Source organism: Anopheles coluzzii, chromosome 3 (genome assembly GCF_943734685.1).
Source record: "Anopheles coluzzii chromosome 3, AcolN3, whole genome shotgun sequence".
Classification (NCBI taxonomy): Eukaryota; Metazoa; Arthropoda; class Insecta; order Diptera; family Culicidae; genus Anopheles; species Anopheles coluzzii.
Genome location: NC_064671.1, coordinates 8,029,891 through 8,047,703, shown reverse-complemented (window position 1 = coordinate 8,047,703; position 17,813 = coordinate 8,029,891). Strand labels below are relative to the sequence as shown.

General features: G+C 53.0%; 6 protein-coding genes across 9 annotated transcripts; 3 read left to right on the top strand and 3 right to left on the bottom strand.

Moving 5' to 3' along the window:
• Positions 1-79: 79 nt before the first annotated feature.
• Positions 80-3,570, top strand: LOC120955054 (uncharacterized). The gene is made up of 7 exons (XM_040375529.2): positions 80-748; positions 814-960; positions 1,034-1,186; positions 1,255-1,396; positions 1,467-2,797; positions 2,864-2,966; positions 3,032-3,570. Exons 1-7 carry the CDS (start codon positions 455-457, stop codon positions 3,520-3,522), a joined length of 2,661 nt encoding a protein of 886 aa, XP_040231463.2. The 5' UTR covers positions 80-454; the 3' UTR covers positions 3,523-3,570.
• A 157-nt stretch (positions 3,571-3,727) lies between these two features.
• Positions 3,728-5,709, top strand: LOC120955057 (serine--tRNA ligase, cytoplasmic). The gene is made up of 2 exons (XM_040375531.2): positions 3,728-5,232; positions 5,296-5,709. Exons 1-2 carry the CDS (start codon positions 3,874-3,876, stop codon positions 5,446-5,448), a joined length of 1,512 nt encoding a protein of 503 aa, XP_040231465.2. The 5' UTR covers positions 3,728-3,873; the 3' UTR covers positions 5,449-5,709.
• Positions 5,710-5,777: 68 nt separating this feature from the next.
• LOC120955058 (palmitoyltransferase ZDHHC23-B) lies at positions 5,778-9,584 on the bottom strand. 4 transcript variants are annotated; one of them, XM_040375535.2, is made up of 6 exons: positions 9,230-9,346; positions 8,635-9,127; positions 8,147-8,380; positions 7,492-8,076; positions 7,330-7,405; positions 5,778-7,267 (listed from the first exon to the last, which is right to left on the bottom strand). In XM_040375535.2, exons 3-6 carry the CDS (start codon positions 8,350-8,352, stop codon positions 7,160-7,162), a joined length of 975 nt encoding a protein of 324 aa, XP_040231469.1. In that variant the 5' UTR covers positions 8,353-8,380; positions 8,635-9,127; positions 9,230-9,346; the 3' UTR covers positions 5,778-7,159. The 4 variants fall into 4 exon arrangements, with proteins under 4 accessions (XP_040231469.1, XP_040231468.1, XP_040231467.1 ...); XM_040375534.2 differs by having other exon boundaries at positions 8,635-9,130; positions 9,230-9,343; XM_040375533.2 differs by having other exon boundaries at positions 8,635-9,164; positions 9,230-9,330.
• Positions 9,585-9,834: 250 nt separating this feature from the next.
• Positions 9,835-13,107, top strand: LOC120955835 (pre-mRNA-processing factor 40 homolog A). The gene is made up of 3 exons (XM_040377022.2): positions 9,835-12,210; positions 12,286-12,630; positions 12,725-13,107. Exons 1-3 carry the CDS (start codon positions 10,036-10,038, stop codon positions 12,944-12,946), a joined length of 2,742 nt encoding a protein of 913 aa, XP_040232956.2. The 5' UTR covers positions 9,835-10,035; the 3' UTR covers positions 12,947-13,107.
• Positions 13,108-13,201: 94 nt separating this feature from the next.
• LOC120955834 (uncharacterized) lies at positions 13,202-16,373 on the bottom strand. The gene is made up of 3 exons (XM_040377021.2): positions 13,755-16,373; positions 13,517-13,671; positions 13,202-13,426 (listed from the first exon to the last, which is right to left on the bottom strand). The coding sequence occupies exons 1-3, from the start codon at positions 16,371-16,373 to the stop codon at positions 13,279-13,281; spliced, it is 2,922 nt and encodes a 973-aa protein (XP_040232955.2). The 3' UTR covers positions 13,202-13,278.
• A 3-nt stretch (positions 16,374-16,376) lies between these two features.
• On the bottom strand, positions 16,377-17,635 carry LOC120960074 (alpha-1,4-N-acetylglucosaminyltransferase-like). The gene is made up of 2 exons (XM_040384010.2): positions 16,891-17,635; positions 16,377-16,817 (listed from the first exon to the last, which is right to left on the bottom strand). Exons 1-2 carry the CDS (start codon positions 17,571-17,573, stop codon positions 16,457-16,459), a joined length of 1,044 nt encoding a protein of 347 aa, XP_040239944.2. The 5' UTR covers positions 17,574-17,635; the 3' UTR covers positions 16,377-16,456.
• Positions 17,636-17,813: the final 178 nt, after the last annotated feature.

The window sequence follows — 17,813 nt, the reverse complement described above, 5'->3', positions numbered from 1 at the left end:
TACTTCGCTGAAACGGGGCGGCTGTTATTGTATTGGTGTGCGTATGTCAACGAAGAGTATGCGGCGCAGTACGGCATGACACACAGCCACACTTCAACAGTCTAAAATTGTTCGTAAAGAAGAGCAATTTTGTTTTAATGTAAAAGTGTAATTTTATTAAAGATTTATCATCAAAAATGATTGAAAAGATCGAAATCAATCCCAAATACAAGTGAATGAAGCAGGCAAGCCGCTGTGTGATCGATGTGTCAAACGTTGTTTACACCTCGAGCCCCCTACGGCAGACGGCTTTGTTTGTGAGCAAAAGCTAGCCGCTGGTAGCACAATTGCCGGGTGTTGTTGCGTAAAATTAATCACAATTTTAGCTGCAGAAAACCCCGATGAGACGGACCCGCATTTCCTCTCAGTTCCCTGCTTAGTTGTGTGACGGTGACTGTGTATTAAGGGTGCGGAAATGCGGATGGCGGGCACAATGAAACCAAGCCCCAAAAAGTCCTCCTCGAAGGTGAAACAGCGCACCAAATCTTCGAGCAGTGGCACCAACGCTAACAACAACAACAACAGCAGTACTCCGACCTCCAATCAGCAAAATGCCGCCGGTACTGCCGTGTCCGGGGCCGGGCAAACGTCGGCAGCTAACAGCAATCAAAGCCAGCAGCAGCACCTACATCCACCACCGAAGCAGGCTGTGCCGCACAGCGATTCGTCCGGGAACGATGTGTCGAATATGGGTTCGGCCAAGGACAAGGTATGGTTGCACCGGGGGAGAGGTTTGCACCGAACAGATTGCTTTAATTGATGCCTTCTTTGCAGACTTCATATAAATCGTACGCCGGGCTTAGTTCACGCTCCGTGCGGACTGCCTGGGAGCAGCACGACAAGCAGGAGACGGAAGTAGCGCCCGATGTGTACACCAAGCTGGCGGAAGATGCTACCTACAAGCTGTGGGAGCTGACCAATGTAAGCGCACCGTGCACTGTGTGCGGGAAAGGACGATTCTTTACCATAATTTCCCCATTTCAATTCACTTTAGAGCATCAAAACATACAGCCGCCATTCGAGCGGGCGCGTTACGTTCGATCTGGTGAACGAGGTGCTGAAGGATTCCGACGTGCCACCGATCGTGGGAGCAAACAGTCAACCGTGGGACAAGATCGAATACGATGGTGCATACTTTTTTAACTCGGTTAGTAGTTGGTTGGGATGTTGGTGCAAATTGTGAGCAAATGAAACGACTTCTTTCTCTCTCGGCAGGATGAGGTGCTTGATTTGCGCGAGGAATACATCAAACACATATCGCTGGAGCAGCACAATGTGCCAGTGCTTACCACCACCTGGATGGCGGAGGCAGACATTGCGGAAGATCTCATTGCGATGCACAATAACATATGCGATGGTGAGTTCCTGCCCGCAAAAGGGCATATCCGAGCGGGAATCGTTTAATAGTTTAGTCTCTCTGCTTGCAGCCATTTTTATTGGCGATGAAGCGTGCTTCAACACAGCGATCGACATACTGCAGTACAACCGGCATACACCTTCTCTGATGAAGCTGCTGCTAACGAAAGCAATCGAGATGCTTGGCTTCGAATACACCGAGGCAACGTTGCGGCGCACGTTGGTGTACCTGGAAGCGCTGGTGCAGAACTACCACGTGGCGCATTCGGATCTAACGCTGGAGCTAAGCCTGCTGAGTCAGCTGTTCGTCAACTTGCTCGTTGGCCCAGCCGGATACGTTCATGCGAAGCTAATGCAACCGAATGATCCCGTTCCGAGACCGGTAACGTCACTCGTTGGCAGCGATCCGCAACAGCAACCGCAACAGCAGCAGCAGCAACAGCAGCAGGTGCTGGACAACATATCCCCCCTGTTTAACAATCCGATGGCGCTGCTGGAGAACAACTTACCGCCGGCGGAGGACTCGAACAACTCCAACTCGAACGCCACCGAGGAGCTTCTGCGCAGCATCGAAAACATTAAGGACGGGGCGGACGGGATCGATCTCAACAACAAGGACGATTACGAGGCGCTCTTCTCGATGGTGCTGGGCAAGCAGGAGGGCGTGGACGAGGGTATGGTCGGCACGGAATCGATGGCCGACGGTGTGGTGGATGGATTTCAGGTCAAGTCGGAATTCGACCCCGAAGCGTTCGAGGCCAACGCGTCGAACTTTATCGTACAGCAAGCGTCTGGGTCGGTGGTTGGGCCGGGCGGACACACCGCCCATCCCGGCACACTGGCCGATCCGGGCATGCTAACGAACGAGATGCTTAACTCGCTCGCTGCTAGTGCGGCGGCTGCTGCTGCTGCGGCAACGGGAGCATCGGTAAACAGTGATATGGCCATGTTTCATATCAAACCGGACCCGGGTAAGCCGAAGCTTGATTCCGGCACGCCGCCCACCATCATCGACGCCGATCCGGAAGAGAACGTTAGCTTACCAATGTCCGAGAGCAGCGATGGCGGCGGCGAGGTGAACAATCCCAACTCGACAACGCTGGAAAGTGAAAACATTACCACGCTGATCTGTGAGGACTATCTGGTGGATGGTGTCTGCCGGGTGGTTGGATTGTGCGCCAGCAAATGGGGCTTCGTGGAGCAGGAGTGCACGTTTCTGCTCGTGGAGCGATTGCAGCGCTACTTCCAGGAGCGGAAAACGGCCACCGTGGATTACAACTGGTTGTCGCGCATTTTTCGAGGTTTGTGGGCGATCGGGGAGTTTGCACTGAGGGAACTGCTGCCCTACTTTTACTACATCGACAGTCAAACGATCCCGGAGTGTTTGGTACCCCATTTTAATGTAAGTTTGAATGGGTAGGGTTTGTTGGGTTGTGCAAAACTCACCTTCTTCTATCTTCCTTTACAGACTGCAGGAATTTTCATGAACGGCCGTTCGGACATCTTTTTCTACGAATATTTGTACGACATTTGTGGGGACAGTTTGGGACCGTTTATGTTCAGCTACGATCGTAAGTGTTGCTCGCTGTGATTTCTCCCGATTTGGGTTGTTAATTATGACCTGTCTTTTTTTTAGAATACATCGAAAAGCAGTGCTTGAAGTATCACAGGAAAAGGCTAAAAATTATAGACAACAAAAGCTGCTATAAAGTTGCGGCAAAGGTAGTTCCCAAGCGGTTGCCAGCCTACATCTCTCGGGCAGCTAAGGTAAAACCCACCCTACAGGAAGCGTTTGAAAACTACAGCGAAAAGCGATTGCCGCCACTCTCGTCTCCAAATCAAGCTCCAAAGGCACAGTTTGGGTTTCGGTTTGCCGGCTGCCGGCCAATTCCGTTAAAAACGGCACAAAGTCGTCAGAAATCCGCATCCGCGGCAGCGAGTGCATCCATCACAAACAGCAGCATGCCGCTAGGAGCAGAAACGGTTGAAGGAATGCTGAAACAAAATACTCCACTGTTGAGCTCGTTCAACTCGAAAATAGTCGTAGCGCGAAGGCGATTACTTTCACCGGCTACAAATGAACCGCCAAAGCGGCACGTGTTTTGTTACGGATCGTGCACGATTTAAATGTTGAACTGAAAGTGCAGCGTAATAAATTGGGAACTACTTAAAATATTCGGTAATGTTTTTGTTGATTTTGCTAACCGCAATTGAAACGGCTTTAAAATCGTAATTTGTCTGCCACGTTACCATTCGTTTCGCTTGTCATTCGACTACTGCTGTCATCTGCAAAACCAAAACAAATCACCACAGCTGTCAAACTCGTTCGGCTTGTCAGCCACGTTTATTCCCAAAGCATTGCGGATTGCGTACGGCGTTGCGGCAGTGCGGCTGAAAATCGTCCTAAAATTTCATCATCCGCCCAATTTGGCATACCGCACAAACCACTTTCAGATTGTTACCTAGGTAGCCGTAAAAATGGTGCTCGATTTGGATCTGTTCCGCAGCGACAAGGGTCACGATCCGGAGAAGATCCGGGAGAACCAGACGAAGCGCTTCAAGGATGTGGCACTGGTCGAGACGGTCATCGAGCAGGACAAGGAGTGGCGCCGGTGCCGCTTCAACATGGACAACTACAACAAGCTGAAGAATCTGTGCAGCAAGGAGATCGGCGAGAAGATGAAGAAAAAGGAACCGCAGGGCGATGAGAGCGAGCCGCTACCGCAGTCGGTCCAGGACCAGTTGCGCGAGATGCAGCTGACCTCGCTGAAGGAGCTGACCGTCAACCAGATCAAGAAGGTGCGCACACTGATCGACGCAGCGGTGGTGGAAAATGAACAGCAAATGAAGGAGGTGGAGGCGAAGAGGAACGTGGCACTGCGCGAGGTCGGCAACCATCTGCACGAGAGCGTCCCGGTCAGTAACGACGAGGACGAGAACCGGGTGGAGCGCACGTTCGGGAACTGTGAGACGCGTCTGAAGTACTCGCACGTCGATCTGATCGTGATGATCGACGGAATGAATGGGGACAAGGGTGCGGTGGTGTCGGGCGGTCGGGGCTACTTCCTGACCGGGCCGGCCGTATTTCTCGAGCAGGCACTGATCCAGCACGCGCTGCACAGTCTGTACGCGAAAGACTACACGCCACTGTACACGCCGTTCTTCATGCGCAAGGAGGTGATGCAGGAGGTGGCCCAGCTGTCCCAGTTCGACGAGGAGCTGTACAAGGTGGTCGGCAAGGGCAGCGAGCGGGCCGAGGACGGTACGGCGACGGACGAGAAGTATCTGATTGCGACCTCGGAGCAACCGATTGCCGCGTACCATCGGGATGAGTGGATCCCGGAAGCGTCGCTGCCGATCAAGTACGCCGGGCTGTCCACCTGCTTCCGGCAGGAGGTCGGTTCGCACGGCCGCGACACCCGCGGCATCTTCCGGGTGCACCAGTTCGAGAAGGTGGAACAGTTCGTGCTGACCTCGCCGCACGACAACAAGTCGTGGGAGATGATGGACGAAATGATCGGCAACGCGGAGGCGTTCTGCCAGTCGCTGGGCATTCCGTACCGCGTGGTGAACATTGTGTCCGGTGCGCTGAATCATGCCGCCTCGAAAAAGCTCGACCTGGAGGCATGGTTTGCCGGGTCGGGCGCTTTCAGGGAGTTGGTATCGTGCAGCAACTGCTTGGACTATCAGGCCCGCCGGCTGCTGGTGCGTTACGGCCAAACGAAGAAGATGAATGCGGCTGTGGACTATGTGCACATGCTGAATGCGACCATGTGCGCTACGACGCGTGTGATTTGCGCCATCCTCGAAACGCATCAAACGGAAACGGGCGTAAAGGTAAGATGGGAGGGGAAGGCTATTCTTTAGAAGGATATTGTTAACATTATCGAATTTACATAGGTCCCCGAGGTGCTTCAGAAGTACATGCCGGAGAAGTATCGCGAAGAGATTCCGTTCGTGAAGCCAGCCCCGATCGACGTGGAGCAGGCCGCGGCCGAGGCAAAGAAGGGCGGCAAAAAGGGCTGTGAAAAGAAGAGCGGAACGGCTGCATAAAAGACATACACTGGCATAGGTTAATCGAAATCGATCTTCTACCCAATAGCGACGTCATTAAGCACATGTCGATCGGGCATACGTACTAGAATCGCAGCCGTCGTCGTCTAATTTATTTCAAATTTACTCAGTTCTACCATGAATCCGGCGCTGAAAGCATTTAGACAGTGCATTTGCTTGAAGCTGAAGCTCTATCGGTAATAAAGTGTTGTTCCCCATCCGCTTGTGCAGCTGCTGCTGAAGTGGATCACTAAGCAAAAAGGGTGGTTATTTTTCCTCCCATTCGGAAGAGTGGAAGAAAGACGAACGCGTGAGCACAGTTTGAAAGGTAAGTTAAAGAATTTCAAAGTTTATTGTGCGTTTCTTATCCTACTTATCATCATTGTAACATTTCATGTTAGTAAATCACGCCCCGATCGAAATTGTGTGCAAGCACGCCTTTTCCACGGATGGAATCTAAGCATTTTAGGTTTCCTACTAGTGGTGTGCTCTCTGGAGCGCACCCTCGACTTGGATCCGACTCCGGCTATTGTGAGTGCGATTCCGACACCGGCAAAATCGGAACCACTGGTTCTGCCTGGAGCTGGAGTCTTGCGGAGTGGTCTGGAGTCATCCAAAGTTGTCTGGAGTTGTCCGGAGTTGTCTGGAGTTGTTCAAAGTCGTCCACAGTTGTCTGGAGTCGTCCGGAATTACCATAGAGTCGCTCGGAGTCGTCCGAGGACGTCAAGAGTCTGCTGGAGGCATTTCGGGTTTTTACCTCTTTCGCTTTGTGCGTTTACTTCTTAACCAGGACTATCTTTCTAAGAATAGCGGTTTGAGACCGAAAATAAGAGGAGTCGGAATCGGATATGAAATGCCTGACTATAAACAACATTGCACCGTCCATATTCGACCGACTTCGGATGACTCCAGACGACTCTGGATAACTCCGGACGAAGCCGGATGACTCCGGATAACTCTGGACTGCTCCGGATAACTCTGGACTGCTCCGGATAACTCCGGACTACTCCGAATAACTCCCGACGACTTCAGACAACTTCGGACGACTCCGAGCGGCTCCGAAATGATTCCAACCGGCTGGGTGGACCTACAGTCCGGAGTCGGCTCCGGATTTTTGTCAACTTTACCCATCACTAGTTCCTACTACTGGTTCTACGGCTAGGTTCGAACTTGCAACAAGAAGAGGGGAAAAGAATGTGCGGATAGAAGCTTCACTACTTCTCCGCGCATGTTGTGGCCTCATAAGTTGGTAATAAAATGGCTTTTCTAACGAAACACCTTTTTCGGCGGCTCTTGATACTGCCTTTTAATCACTTGTGGGAGCAGTGGCAATAATGGTGAGTGGTTATCGGTAGCAAATATGCTTACATTAATTAAATAACGTGAGATTAACTCCACCCTACAACACCCACAAGTACACTGGATGTGTGCAAACCGAAAACGAAACAAACGGGAAACAAATCCTTATGGAATTGGGAGTTCTATCCCCTTTCTACCGCAACTCTATCTCTATCTCTCTCTACTACCGAAATACTATCGATAAGAACAACTTACGACCAAGTTTGGTTTCCTTTGGCTAAAAATAGTTCACACACACACACGAATGTGCGCGGGAGAGGATATGATATAAAACAAACTCAAACGGAAGTTTTGCAGTCAGACACACTGCGCCCAAGTCTGGTAGACTGTGCTTTGCACCTCTGGTTAAGTTTTACTGGCCAAAACAGAACGCTTTCCAATTCCACAGACAATTCCGTCGCTTCACGTGCTCTCTGCGACGCCATTCGCTGAACGAGAGGCCGAATGAGATGAAGCAGATCTGAAAAGTGATCGGTTTTTAGAGCTTTTCCTTATGCAATTAGACGGGCGTCCTGTACAAACCTGTTTCACTATAGCGATAGCAATAAACGATGCCATTATTAGCGCGTACACCGAACCCGTAAAGCACAGTGCAATGCTGGAAAGAGGGGAAACAAATAACAGTTCCTTCCATATACCACCATTTCATCTGCCATGAGTCATTCTAGTACACAAAACACTTACTCATACTGGAAAAAGATATCGGTACAGTCGTCCGGCATCATCACGATGATCCCGTACAGCGTAAAGATTGGCGTCGGATGACACACCGCCGTCAGCGCCAGATTGGCAAACACCAGCAGCGCCAGCAGCGTAAAGAGGCAGCCCGCCAGATACAGCCGATGGTTCGATTTGCCGATGCAGCAGTTCAGCCACACGTTGTGATGATCCTGCCGCAGCACGCAGCTCGAGCAAACCTTGCAGTGGTACGTTCTCGGTGGCACGTACTTCCGGCACAGCTGGCACGCCAACCGTCCACTGTCCGAATCGGTCGCCCCATCGTCCGAATCGTCGCGGTCGGAGAACAGCACAATCTGTTCCTTGCTCCCCTTGCCGCTTTCTACACCGTTCATGTCCGCCGGCAGGGCAGAGAGATGGTTCAGCACGGCCCGCTGCTTCGCCTTCAGCAAACAGAGAAAAGCGAGCGTCATCAGCACGACGAAGCCAACGTTTTCTTGGGGCAAAATTTCCAACAACGGAACGGCCAGCTCGAACAGTGCGACCAGATACACGCAGCTACCGAAAAACCAAATTGTGAAAAACTTTGTCCTACAAAGAGAAGAATGTGGACAGCTGTTAGAATACTTTCATCCTTTTGCCTTTCCCGTGCTAGCATTACTTGGGATGGATCGTTCCGAAGAGCCGCTTCAGGTACAGCAATACCAGGGGAAGCAGAAGCATGATGACAAGGCAAAGGTAGAAGTGTACCGCGGTCAGCAGCAGCGTTCCGATCAGTATCGCCAGCGTCACCACATTGTCGAGCGTAATCTGCTTTGCGCCACCGCGCCACGGTATACGCAGCCGGTCTTGGAACGTGAGCAGCATGTTTCCAACCCTGCTTCCGGTCAGTTTGCTGCGAATGGTGGAAGGATAAGGAGCGGGGTTAGATTTCTTACAATATTTTGGTAAAATAGAAAGACACACATACACATTGATAAGAGATAGTTGGACACATTTGAGCGTTTTAAGATTGAATTATCAGATTCAGTAGCAGAGAAAGAGAGAGAGAGAGAGGCCATGAAGAGATAGAGAGCGTTTGATAGTGTAGGAATGATGCGAAAGAGGTGGAAAAAAGGTTTAAAGATAGAGAATACATAACATATTTACCCGCTTTTAGTTAGGACGTTTCGGGCTCGGGAAAGTTCAGATTCGTTTGCCGGGTGAGATACGTTCGCCCCCCGTTTGCAGCTGTCGTGTAGGATATTTGGTGGAAATGCTATCCCCCCTGCCCTGGTGATGCCCTATATTTCATGCACAATGAAGTGCAGTTTGATGATTGCAGCTGCAGTGGCTGTGTGCGTGTGTGTGTGTGGGGAGATGAAGGGGAGGGTTCTAATGTGCCGAATGCCACCGTTTGCAGCCGGCTAACGAGGGTGACTGCACCGCCGATGCACCACTAGCGTACCAGCACACACATACAATCACGCTGGCTCGCTGGTAAGGAAAATCAATTCTTTGCACTCTCGTCGCACGTTCTATATCGATCAATCCCCTCTTTTTCGGGATGCCGGAGCCGGAGTTTTCTTGCGGCAATCACACGCTGAAGACACTGGGTTGTGAGGGGGTAGGGGGGCTATTTACAGGAACACCCGGTGATTCACTACTAAAGGGAATGCAAACAGACGTTGGTGCAGTTTCTAAAACGGGAGCGGGAGGTTCGGGGAATGCAATTGGACATTAGGGCTCGCCGAAACGTACGTACCTAGTGGCCGGAGTCGGAGTTTCGATTCCGGATGTACCCGTGAAACAGCAACAGCAGCAGCAGCACGTTACGAGCAGATGAGCCCGTTCATTGTTTCGATCGAAAAACTCACAACAGCACAGCGGATCGATATCGGTGCGGGGATCGTAATCATAGAAATCGGCCGCACTGTAGTGTGATCTCATGCTCCCCAGGAACGGACGGGGAATGCTATGTTGGACTTATTCGTGTGTGTGTGTGTGTGTGTGTTTTTTATGCTGCCACTTTCTCGCTCTTTCTCTCTTTATTTAGCCCTCTCTTTTGGGCTTATAAAACACAAACAAATTGGTTGCCGGTTGCCCAGCAGATGCACAAGAGGTGAGCAAAATTGGGTCGGTTCATGTTGGACGTGTTGACAAACGGCTTTTTGGAAAATATTCATAAAATTTACTTATTATCGAGCAACTATTTAAAACAATTTAGAAGCATAATCAAATCAAATCATTTATAAAAATCATACATTTCCTGCAAGTTCTAAATCGATCTCAAAACTCCCTCTATTCGTGCTAAAAAAAATGGCCGTCCAAGCAAGCCATGACGCAACCCGCCCGAACGCGCGTCTACTGTCAAACTGCCAACCAGCAACTGTCAAAGGTGGAAAATCGAAAACGGGACGCCTTTTTCGCGGACGGAAAGTGAAGAAAATAAAACACACACGCACAAACGAAAACTGTGCAGTGCAATCGTCCGCGGACCGCATTTCCGGTGTGTGTTGTGGGCTGTGGAAGACCCCCCGGTAGAAGGGTCACCCTACTCTAGCCAGCAAGATGTCGGTGCCGCCGATAGCCGCTGGCCAACCGTACGCACCGCCGCTGGTGTCGCATTTCAACATCCCTCCGCCGGGTTTCGGTGCGCCCGGTGGGGGCGCAGGCATCGGTGGCCCGGTAGCACTGGCCGCCGCAGCCGCCGCCAACGGGACAATGGTTGATCCTACGGCCACCGTGCCACCGGTCATACCGGCGGGCGCAGCAGGAGCAGCAGCAGCAGCAGTAGCAGCAGCGGCCGTCCCCGTGACCACGGCAATCGTGAACGAATGGTCGGAACACAAGACGCCCGAGGGCCGAACGTACTACTACAACAGTATCACCAAGCAGAGCCTGTGGGAAAAGCCGGATGAGATGAAGACGCCGGCAGAAAAGCAGCTCAGCCAGTGCCCCTGGAAGGAGTACCGGTCGGATTCGGGCAAGCTGTACTATCACAACACCGCCACGAAGGAGTCACAGTGGGTGGCGCCGCCCGAGTATCTCGAGCTGAAGGAGAAGGTGGCGGCCGAACAGGCGGCAGCCGAGGCGGCCAAAGCAGCCGCGCTGAAAACTTCCGCCATGGCCAGCAGCATGCTGATGCAGTCGGTCGTGCTGCCGGTGGTTTCACCCGCCCTGGCAGGGACGCCGGCGACGGCAGGAGTGGCGCCGAATGCGGTTGTGGCGGCCACAGCCGCCGACGTACCGCTCGGTCTAGGTGGGATGGCCGGCGTGACACCCGGATCGGCTGAAAACTCTTCCTCCGCGCTGGACCAAGCGATGGCGGCAACGCTGGCCGCTATCGAGGTGCCGGATGATCCGGTCGACAAGCGGCAGGACGAGGAATCCCAGCCGGGCCAAACGGACGAGGAGCCGGCCATGGAGTTTAAGGACAAAAAGGAAGCGATCGAAGCGTTCAAGGAGTTCCTGAAGGAGCGCAACATCCCCTCGAGCTCGTCCTGGGAGCAGTGCGTAAAGATCATCCAGAAGGATCCGAAGTTTAACGTGTTCAAGAAGCTGAGCGAAAAGAAGCAAGCGTTCAACGCGTACAAAACGCAGAAGCTAAAGGACGAGCGCGAGGAGCAGCGGCTGAAGGCGAAGCGGTCGAAGGAGGAGTTGGAAAAGTTCCTCATGTCGTCGGACAAGATGAACTCGGCGCTCAAGTTTTACCGGTGCGACGAGCTGTTCGCCAACCTGGACGTGTGGAAGTCGGTGCCGGAGCAGGACCGGCGCGACATCTACGAGGACTGCATCTTCAACCTGGCCAAGCGGGAAAAGGAGGAGGCGCGGGTGATGAAGAAGCGCAACATGCGCGTGCTGGGCGAGCTGCTCGAGGCGATGACGACCGTCACGTACCAGACGACCTGGTCCGAGGCGCAGGTAATGCTGCTGGACAACGCGTCATTCAAGAACGACGTCAACCTGCTCGGCATGGACAAGGAGGACGCACTGATCGTGTTCGAGGAGCACATCCGCGGGCTGGAGCGCGAGGAGGACGAGGAGAAGGAGCGCGAGAAGAAGCGGCTCAAGCGACAGCAGCGCAAAAACCGCGACCAATTCCTCGCCCTGCTCGACACGCTGCACGAGGAGGGCAAGCTGACGTCGATGTCGCTGTGGGTGGAGCTGTACCCGCTCATATCGGCCGACCTGCGCTTCTCCGCCATGCTCGGGCAGCCCGGCTCGACGCCGCTGGATCTGTTCAAGTTCTACGTGGAAAACCTGAAGGCCCGGTTCCATGACGAGAAGAAAATCATCAAGGAAATACTGAAGGAGAAAGAGTTCATCGTGGTGCGGACGACCACGTTCGAGGACTTTGCGACCGTCGTGTGCGAGGACAAGCGGTCGGCAACGCTGGACGCGGGCAACGTTAAGCTGACGTACAACTCCCTGCTGGAGAAGGCGGTCGCGGCCGAGAAGGAGCGGCTGAAGGAGGAAACGCGCCGCATCCGCAAGCTCGAGAACGAGCTGAAGGGTGTGTGGATCGAGGCGGGCCTGTCCGGTGTCGATAGCTGGGAGACGGCCCAGAAGCTCGTCATGGACCGGGAGGTGTACGACCTGTACGAGAAGGAGGATAAGGTCGAGCGGCTGTGGGAAGACTTTGTCAAGGAGACGGAAGATTCCTGCAGCCACCATCATTCGCGTTCGAAAAAGTCGAAAAAGAGTCGAAAGCACAAGAAAAAATCGCGCTCCTCGTCCAAATCGGTAAGCAATCGGGGTGGTGTGTTTTTTTTATGGTAGAGCAAGTCTTATTTAACGGAAAATCCATTTCTTCTACAGTTGTCGGAAGCATCGGAAGTGGAGTATGAAAAGCCTTCGTCGAAGAAAAAGCGTCGGTCCCGGTCGCGAACTCCCCTGACGGCGAGCGATCTGTCGGAAAGCGAGCATGAGTTGCACGAGGAACCGCTGCACCATCACAACGACCATCACGGTGGTGGCGGCGACCGATTGGACCGGAAGCGGAAAAAGAAGAAAAAGCACCACCGCAAACAGTCCCGCTCACCGTCGTACGAGGAGATGCTGGTGATGGAGAAGAATGGTGGCGGTGGTGGTGGTGGTGGCGGTGCAACTGCTGCTGCTGCATCCCGTTCCCGGACACCCTCCCCGGAGGTAGAGAAGAAAAAGGTAAGCCGGGGGGCAATTTTCTCATATTGGGACCAATTTCACTCAACCGTTCTTTTCATTATATCCTCTCTCTCTCTCTCTCTCTCACACACAGAAAAAGAAGGACAAAAAGAAAAAAGACAAACGTCGAACGTCTCGATCGGTCAGCCGGGCTAGTAGCGGCGCGCGGATTCGCAGCCCCCTGGACGAGGGCCGCCGTAGCAGTGGCGGCAGCAGATCCTCCAAAATGGCCGACGATGCGGCACTGAGCGAATCGGAGCTGGAATCGCAGCGGGCCGCACTGTTGGCGCAGCTGAACGAACAGATGGACGAGTAGCGCGACATGCCACGAGGAGGAGAAGAGGAGGAGTAGGCGACCCCCGGCGACAACCATAAACGGAGACGGAGAACACGCGGAGTACGTAAGAACGTGGGTGTATATTTTACGCGAAAAAGTCTATAAAATCAGTCCGCTACACAATCGTGAGCCGCCGCGAATGGTCGTGTGTCTGTGTGTGTGTGTGTTTTGCTTTTTTTGGAAGAAAATCGGCCCTTCTAATGGCTAACCCAGCTCTAGTGGTAAATGTAGTTTGGATAATGGTGTTTGTGTTAAAAGTGAGATGAACGTGGTGGTAATATCAGACTTGCTTTGGAGGAGCATCCCGACCCTTAGATGTCCTCCTCGATGGGCTTGTAGTCGGGCAGCAGCTCCCAGATCTTCATGCGCCAGCGCTGGCGACGCATCTCCGTTTCCTTCTCGATGCGCAGGATAATGTGCAAACGTTGCCACCGCTCGAACACTTTCCATTTGAGTTGCCTGAGAGTGTGGGGAGAAAGGGGAGAAATAAACGTATAGATTAAGTATCCATTTGCCGACATTAGACGACTTGCTTGTGACCATCCTTACCATTCGTAGTGGGAAGCAGCGTGGGACATCTTGCCGTGCAGTATCATGAGCGATTGCTTCGTCTTGCCGATCCAGATGGAGATGACCTTTTCCGCCATTCGCACCTCGTACCAATCGATGGCCACCTGCAACTTACACCGTTGCTCGTGCATGTACTGTGGCGTGTTGAGTAAAGGTGGGTAAAATTAATCATAAAAAAAAACACATTTAAACAATTTCAATTAACTCCCCGCCTTACCATCTTCCAGTGTCGAACGGCCACCCGGTACAGCTTGTACTCGTGCATCCCATCCGCCAGCGCCTTCTTGCTTTCCCACAGCGCATTCGTAAGGAACCACCACTTGCGGAAGTACTTGCGCTTGTAGTACCGCCTCCGGTAAGCGATCGAGCGGCGCTCATTCTCGTGCCGTATGCCCAGCAGCAGCTTGAACGCATGCATGCCGAACCGTTTCAGCTTCAGCAACCGGAACTCCTTCGCGATCTGATTGTTAGCGATCCAGGCCTGCCGTTCCTGCTCGCGTATAATCTTCTGCAGCTTCTCGAGCTTGCGCTTTTCGCGCATCTCCCGGTAGCGCCGCTTGCGCGCTTCCTCATCCTCGTGGCGCTTCGCCTCTTCCGCCGCCTGCTTCGCATCTTCGCGCTCCTTCTCCATGCGCATCCGGCGCTCCTTCGCCTCCTGGTGCCGCTGGCTACGCTCCAGCGCACGCTGCTGCATCTTGGCGAGAAACTTCGGTATCATCAGCCCCTGCGCCTGCAGCTTGCGCATCTCGTCCTCCTCCGACGTGTCCGCCTTGATGTTGCCCACAATCTGAATGCACTTTGCCTTCGCCCGCAGCCGCACATGGCCGGTGCGGGCCGCCTTCAGCAGCTCGCTCTGTATTTCCGCCTTGGAGATTTTGGACGCTTCGGAAAACTTTGACAGCTTCAGCTCGGTAATGATGCGCTCCTGCCGCTCGAGCTTCAGCTTCTGCAGCTCGATAATGTCCTGCTGCACCTTGAGCCGATGCTCGTACTCCTTCTTGACCGAGGTGGGCTGGCCGGTCGAGTCGGTGGACGGTTTGCTACGCAGTGCGCCCTTCTTGCGGCTGTGCCGGATGTTGCTGATGAAGTCGTTGATGCGCTTCAGCTTCTGTTCCCGCGTGCTCGTAACGCCCGCCCCCTTGGAGATCTTCTCCAAGATCGTGTACTGCAGCCACTTGAAGAAGTACTGCTTCAGCACGGCACGGTCGTGATTCTGCAGGTAGCCCTCCTTCAGCGCATTGCTGATGAGCTTGCGCGACTCCTCCGTCAGCTCGACGCGATCGTCTTTGGCGGCGCCCGAGTCGGGCCGGTAGTTGGTAACGCACAGCTCGCTGTAATCCTTCAGATCACACTTCCGCACCACGATCGGGTCCGCTTTGGAGAGCTTCTCCGCGGCCGGTGCAATTTCCAGCAGCTCCGACTCCTCCTCATCATCGTACTCGTAGGCCAGCCTGTTGCGGCGCGAAAAGGCCGAACTGGTGTCCTGGTCCTCCTTCGAGCCGCTGTGCGACGTGTCGATGCGCGATATGGTGAGACACTCGCTGCTATCGGTCGGGAGGGAATCGCGCTTGCCGCTGCGGTCCTCATTCGCACCGGAATGGTCCGCCGTGCTGTCGGTCGACTGGAACTCCGTCTCGTCAAACTCATCCACGTCCGAGTCGAGCGACTCCAGGAAGAGATCATGGTCGTCGAAATCGTACTCGGAACCGAGGGAGAACGAGGAATCATCTGCCGGAAAGGTGATGACCTCGGTATTGCCAAACCGCACGATCTTACTGTCTTCGTCCTGATCTTCGGCCGGATCTTCTTCCGGCTCGTGGTGGACTCCATTGGACTCCACGTACTCCACTACACCATTGCTCGGGTCATCCAATGCTCCGAAATTGGGCTCTACGGTAGCAGACTCCTTCTCAACATCCTCCTGCTCCTCTCTTTCAATAATCTCTTCAATTGTAGCTGTCTGCTTCACCATACCCAACGGGCGCTCATCCTGAAGTTCCTCAAACAGCTGCTCCGAACCTTCGATGGCGCTCTGGTAAAAGTGTGTCGTATACCGCTCACATTCTTCCAAGCTCTCGTAAATCATCCCATTGTCAATCTTCGGGATGTTAATGTACAGAATGCTCCGCTTCTGGGAGCTCACCTGCGCCTTCTTCCCATTCCCTGCTCCTCCCATGTGTTCCAGCTGCTTGCGGAACTTGTTCAGCTCATTCTCGCACAGCGTCAGCTCGATCGAACGGTTATGGTTTTCCAGATTTTCCAGCTGGTACGCCTTGACCGGATCGATGAATGGTTTCGTACGCGTCTCAGCGCCCTTCTCCTCCTTCCGGCGGATCATCTCGTGCCGGATGTCCATCACCAGCACCGGATCGAGCATTGGTTTCCCATTGCCGGTCGTTCCACTACCAGCCCCCTCACCAGCCATCATCAACCTCAGCTGGTTCTCATCCACAAAGTCCATGTTGATGAACTTTTTCACCGTCTTGGAGGTGACGGTCAGGTTGTTCAGGTGCTTGCGACGGATCCGATCCCATCGCGACTCCTTCGCACGGGCCTTGCGCAGCAACTTCTCCAGTATCACGTCCGGATTATTATCCGGGTCGTTTTCGTTCGCGGACATTTGGAGCACGGAATATATATATGAATGGGATGAAACCAATGTACGGGACGGGAACAGTCTTTTCGTTAACTTGGTGTCGTATTTTCTTCTGCTTACTTTGTCTTTGTTCCCACACACTGCCAATGTTGTCGATAAACAACAGCTTGGCGGTTGCCATGGATATCGAACTTGAACGCAGCTGGCGCTTCGGTTCGGGGTCGTCGGCGGGTGCGCCATAATAACAATGTCACGCGTTGCGAAGCATTGTTTGAAAGGAAGCTCTCTTTCTATCTTTCTCTTATTTATTGTGTTTATCTTTTTTAAAAATCATAACTATTTTCTTCATACACCCTTGGACAGTAGTTTTGGGCAATCAATTGATAGCCCGTTGTGCCGCCAGCGACTCCCATCTTCCCGCTAGTACGATGGAGCATGTGAACGGTCATCGCATGGGCAAGGCGGTCCTTCGCTTCCTCCAGCCGGCTAGGATCGAACATCATGCCCACGTTGGTTTCGTCGAAGGGATGAAAGATACTCCGCCGGTGCACCTGCAGCATACCGCGGCAGCCGTTGTCAAGGATCTCATGTAGGGTGAGTGTTTCGCACGTCTGAACGACCTGGTAGGTGAGTAGAAAGGACCCGTTGCGGATGTTTTTTTGTTCGTCGAAATATTTAAAGTTGCTAAAAAAAACCACAGTTAATGAAAACATTCAACTTTTTAAACGCTACAAAACTCCTCATCGTTCGAACTTACTCGAGACAACGCTCGGCAAACAGTTCCCCAAACCCGCCCCGCCTTAGTCCGATTACGGACGTACCGACAAGCCGTTCCGTTTCGGCGCCGAAAAAGTTTGCATTGACAAAGTCGAGCGTTTTTAGCGTCACCACGTCGAGGTCGAGATAAATGCCACCGTACTTGTACAGCAGCACCAGGCGCAATATCTCCGACAGATACTCGGCACCATTCGGCCGTTCGTGCAGCCGGTCCGATCGGATCACCGCCTCCACCGGTGTACCTTGCGCGAACCGGTTCAAATCTAGCCAGCGGAAGTGAACGTTTCTAAACGCCGCCAACGTTGGCAGATCGGGAAACCGTACCTGGCTGGGGTTCGTTATTGGGTTCCAGGAGGCGAACAGGACGATTATCTTCTTGAGCGGATTGGCACGTGCTGCCGACTCGATCGCGCACGCCTGCCGCGGCCCGATCGTGATGATGCGCTTGAACGGTGCGGACGATTCGATAAAGTACACGCTGCTGTGCGCGTGCAAGTCTTTCGAGGTGTCGTAGGACGTCAGAAAGCCCGGATCTCCTTGAGCAACGTCGGCGGGAATGTATGCCGGTTTCGGGCGGTGATCGCGTATCAAACGGAACAGCAGCAGCAGCAATAATGCACACACAGCATATCGAACGTAGCGGAACGAATTATGTGAGATCATTTTGGAGGAGGTGATTGTACCTCAGGTAAGTATTGGTATCAACTGAACACGATCAGTTGTACGCACGTTTTTGGAGCAGATTTGATACAACCTACATAAGATTTGTTTAAACAGCTGGTTTTGGCTTTCTGGCTCTCAGTCTGTGTCCGTACAATGATACTACACGAATGAAAATGACGAGCGAGAGACAGAGATAAGCTGCAAACAAAACACGTAACATATGCTCAACATTTTCGCAAA

Excerpts from the sequence above, each read along its gene's own strand:
- LOC120955834 (XM_040377021.2), bottom strand. The coding sequence starts at position 16,373 with ATGGCGCACCCGCCGACGACCCCGAACCGAAGCGCCAGCTGCGTTCAA. Across the intron at positions 13,672-13,754 it reads CCGTTCGACACTGGAAGATG|TACATGCACGAGCAACGGTG; the intron begins GTAAGGCGGGGA and ends AACACGCCACAG. Across the intron at positions 13,427-13,516 it reads GCTGCTTCCCACTACGAATG|GCAACTCAAATGGAAAGTGT; the intron begins GTAAGGATGGTC and ends CCACACTCTCAG.
- LOC120955054 (XM_040375529.2), top strand. The coding sequence starts at position 455 with ATGCGGATGGCGGGCACAATGAAACCAAGCCCCAAAAAGTCCTCCTCG. Across the intron at positions 749-813 it reads TGGGTTCGGCCAAGGACAAG|ACTTCATATAAATCGTACGC; the intron begins GTATGGTTGCAC and ends CCTTCTTTGCAG. Across the intron at positions 2,967-3,031 it reads GTTTATGTTCAGCTACGATC|AATACATCGAAAAGCAGTGC; the intron begins GTAAGTGTTGCT and ends TCTTTTTTTTAG.
- LOC120960074 (XM_040384010.2), bottom strand. The coding sequence starts at position 17,573 with ATGATCTCACATAATTCGTTCCGCTACGTTCGATATGCTGTGTGTGCA. Across the intron at positions 16,818-16,890 it reads TTTGCCGAGCGTTGTCTCGA|CAACTTTAAATATTTCGACG; the intron begins GTAAGTTCGAAC and ends GGTTTTTTTTAG.
- LOC120955057 (XM_040375531.2), top strand. The coding sequence starts at position 3,874 with ATGGTGCTCGATTTGGATCTGTTCCGCAGCGACAAGGGTCACGATCCG. Across the intron at positions 5,233-5,295 it reads AAACGGAAACGGGCGTAAAG|GTCCCCGAGGTGCTTCAGAA; the intron begins GTAAGATGGGAG and ends GAATTTACATAG.
- LOC120955835 (XM_040377022.2), top strand. The coding sequence starts at position 10,036 with ATGTCGGTGCCGCCGATAGCCGCTGGCCAACCGTACGCACCGCCGCTG. Across the intron at positions 12,211-12,285 it reads CGCGCTCCTCGTCCAAATCG|TTGTCGGAAGCATCGGAAGT; the intron begins GTAAGCAATCGG and ends TTTCTTCTACAG. Across the intron at positions 12,631-12,724 it reads CGGAGGTAGAGAAGAAAAAG|AAAAAGAAGGACAAAAAGAA; the intron begins GTAAGCCGGGGG and ends TCTCACACACAG.
- LOC120955058 (XM_040375532.2), bottom strand. The coding sequence starts at position 9,414 with ATGAGATCACACTACAGTGCGGCCGATTTCTATGATTACGATCCCCGC. Across the intron at positions 8,381-9,229 it reads ACTCCGACTCCGGCCACTAG|CAAACTGACCGGAAGCAGGG; the intron begins GTACGTACGTTT and ends CACCATTCGCAG. Across the intron at positions 7,268-7,329 it reads CTATCGCTATAGTGAAACAG|ATCTGCTTCATCTCATTCGG; the intron begins GTTTGTACAGGA and ends ATCACTTTTCAG.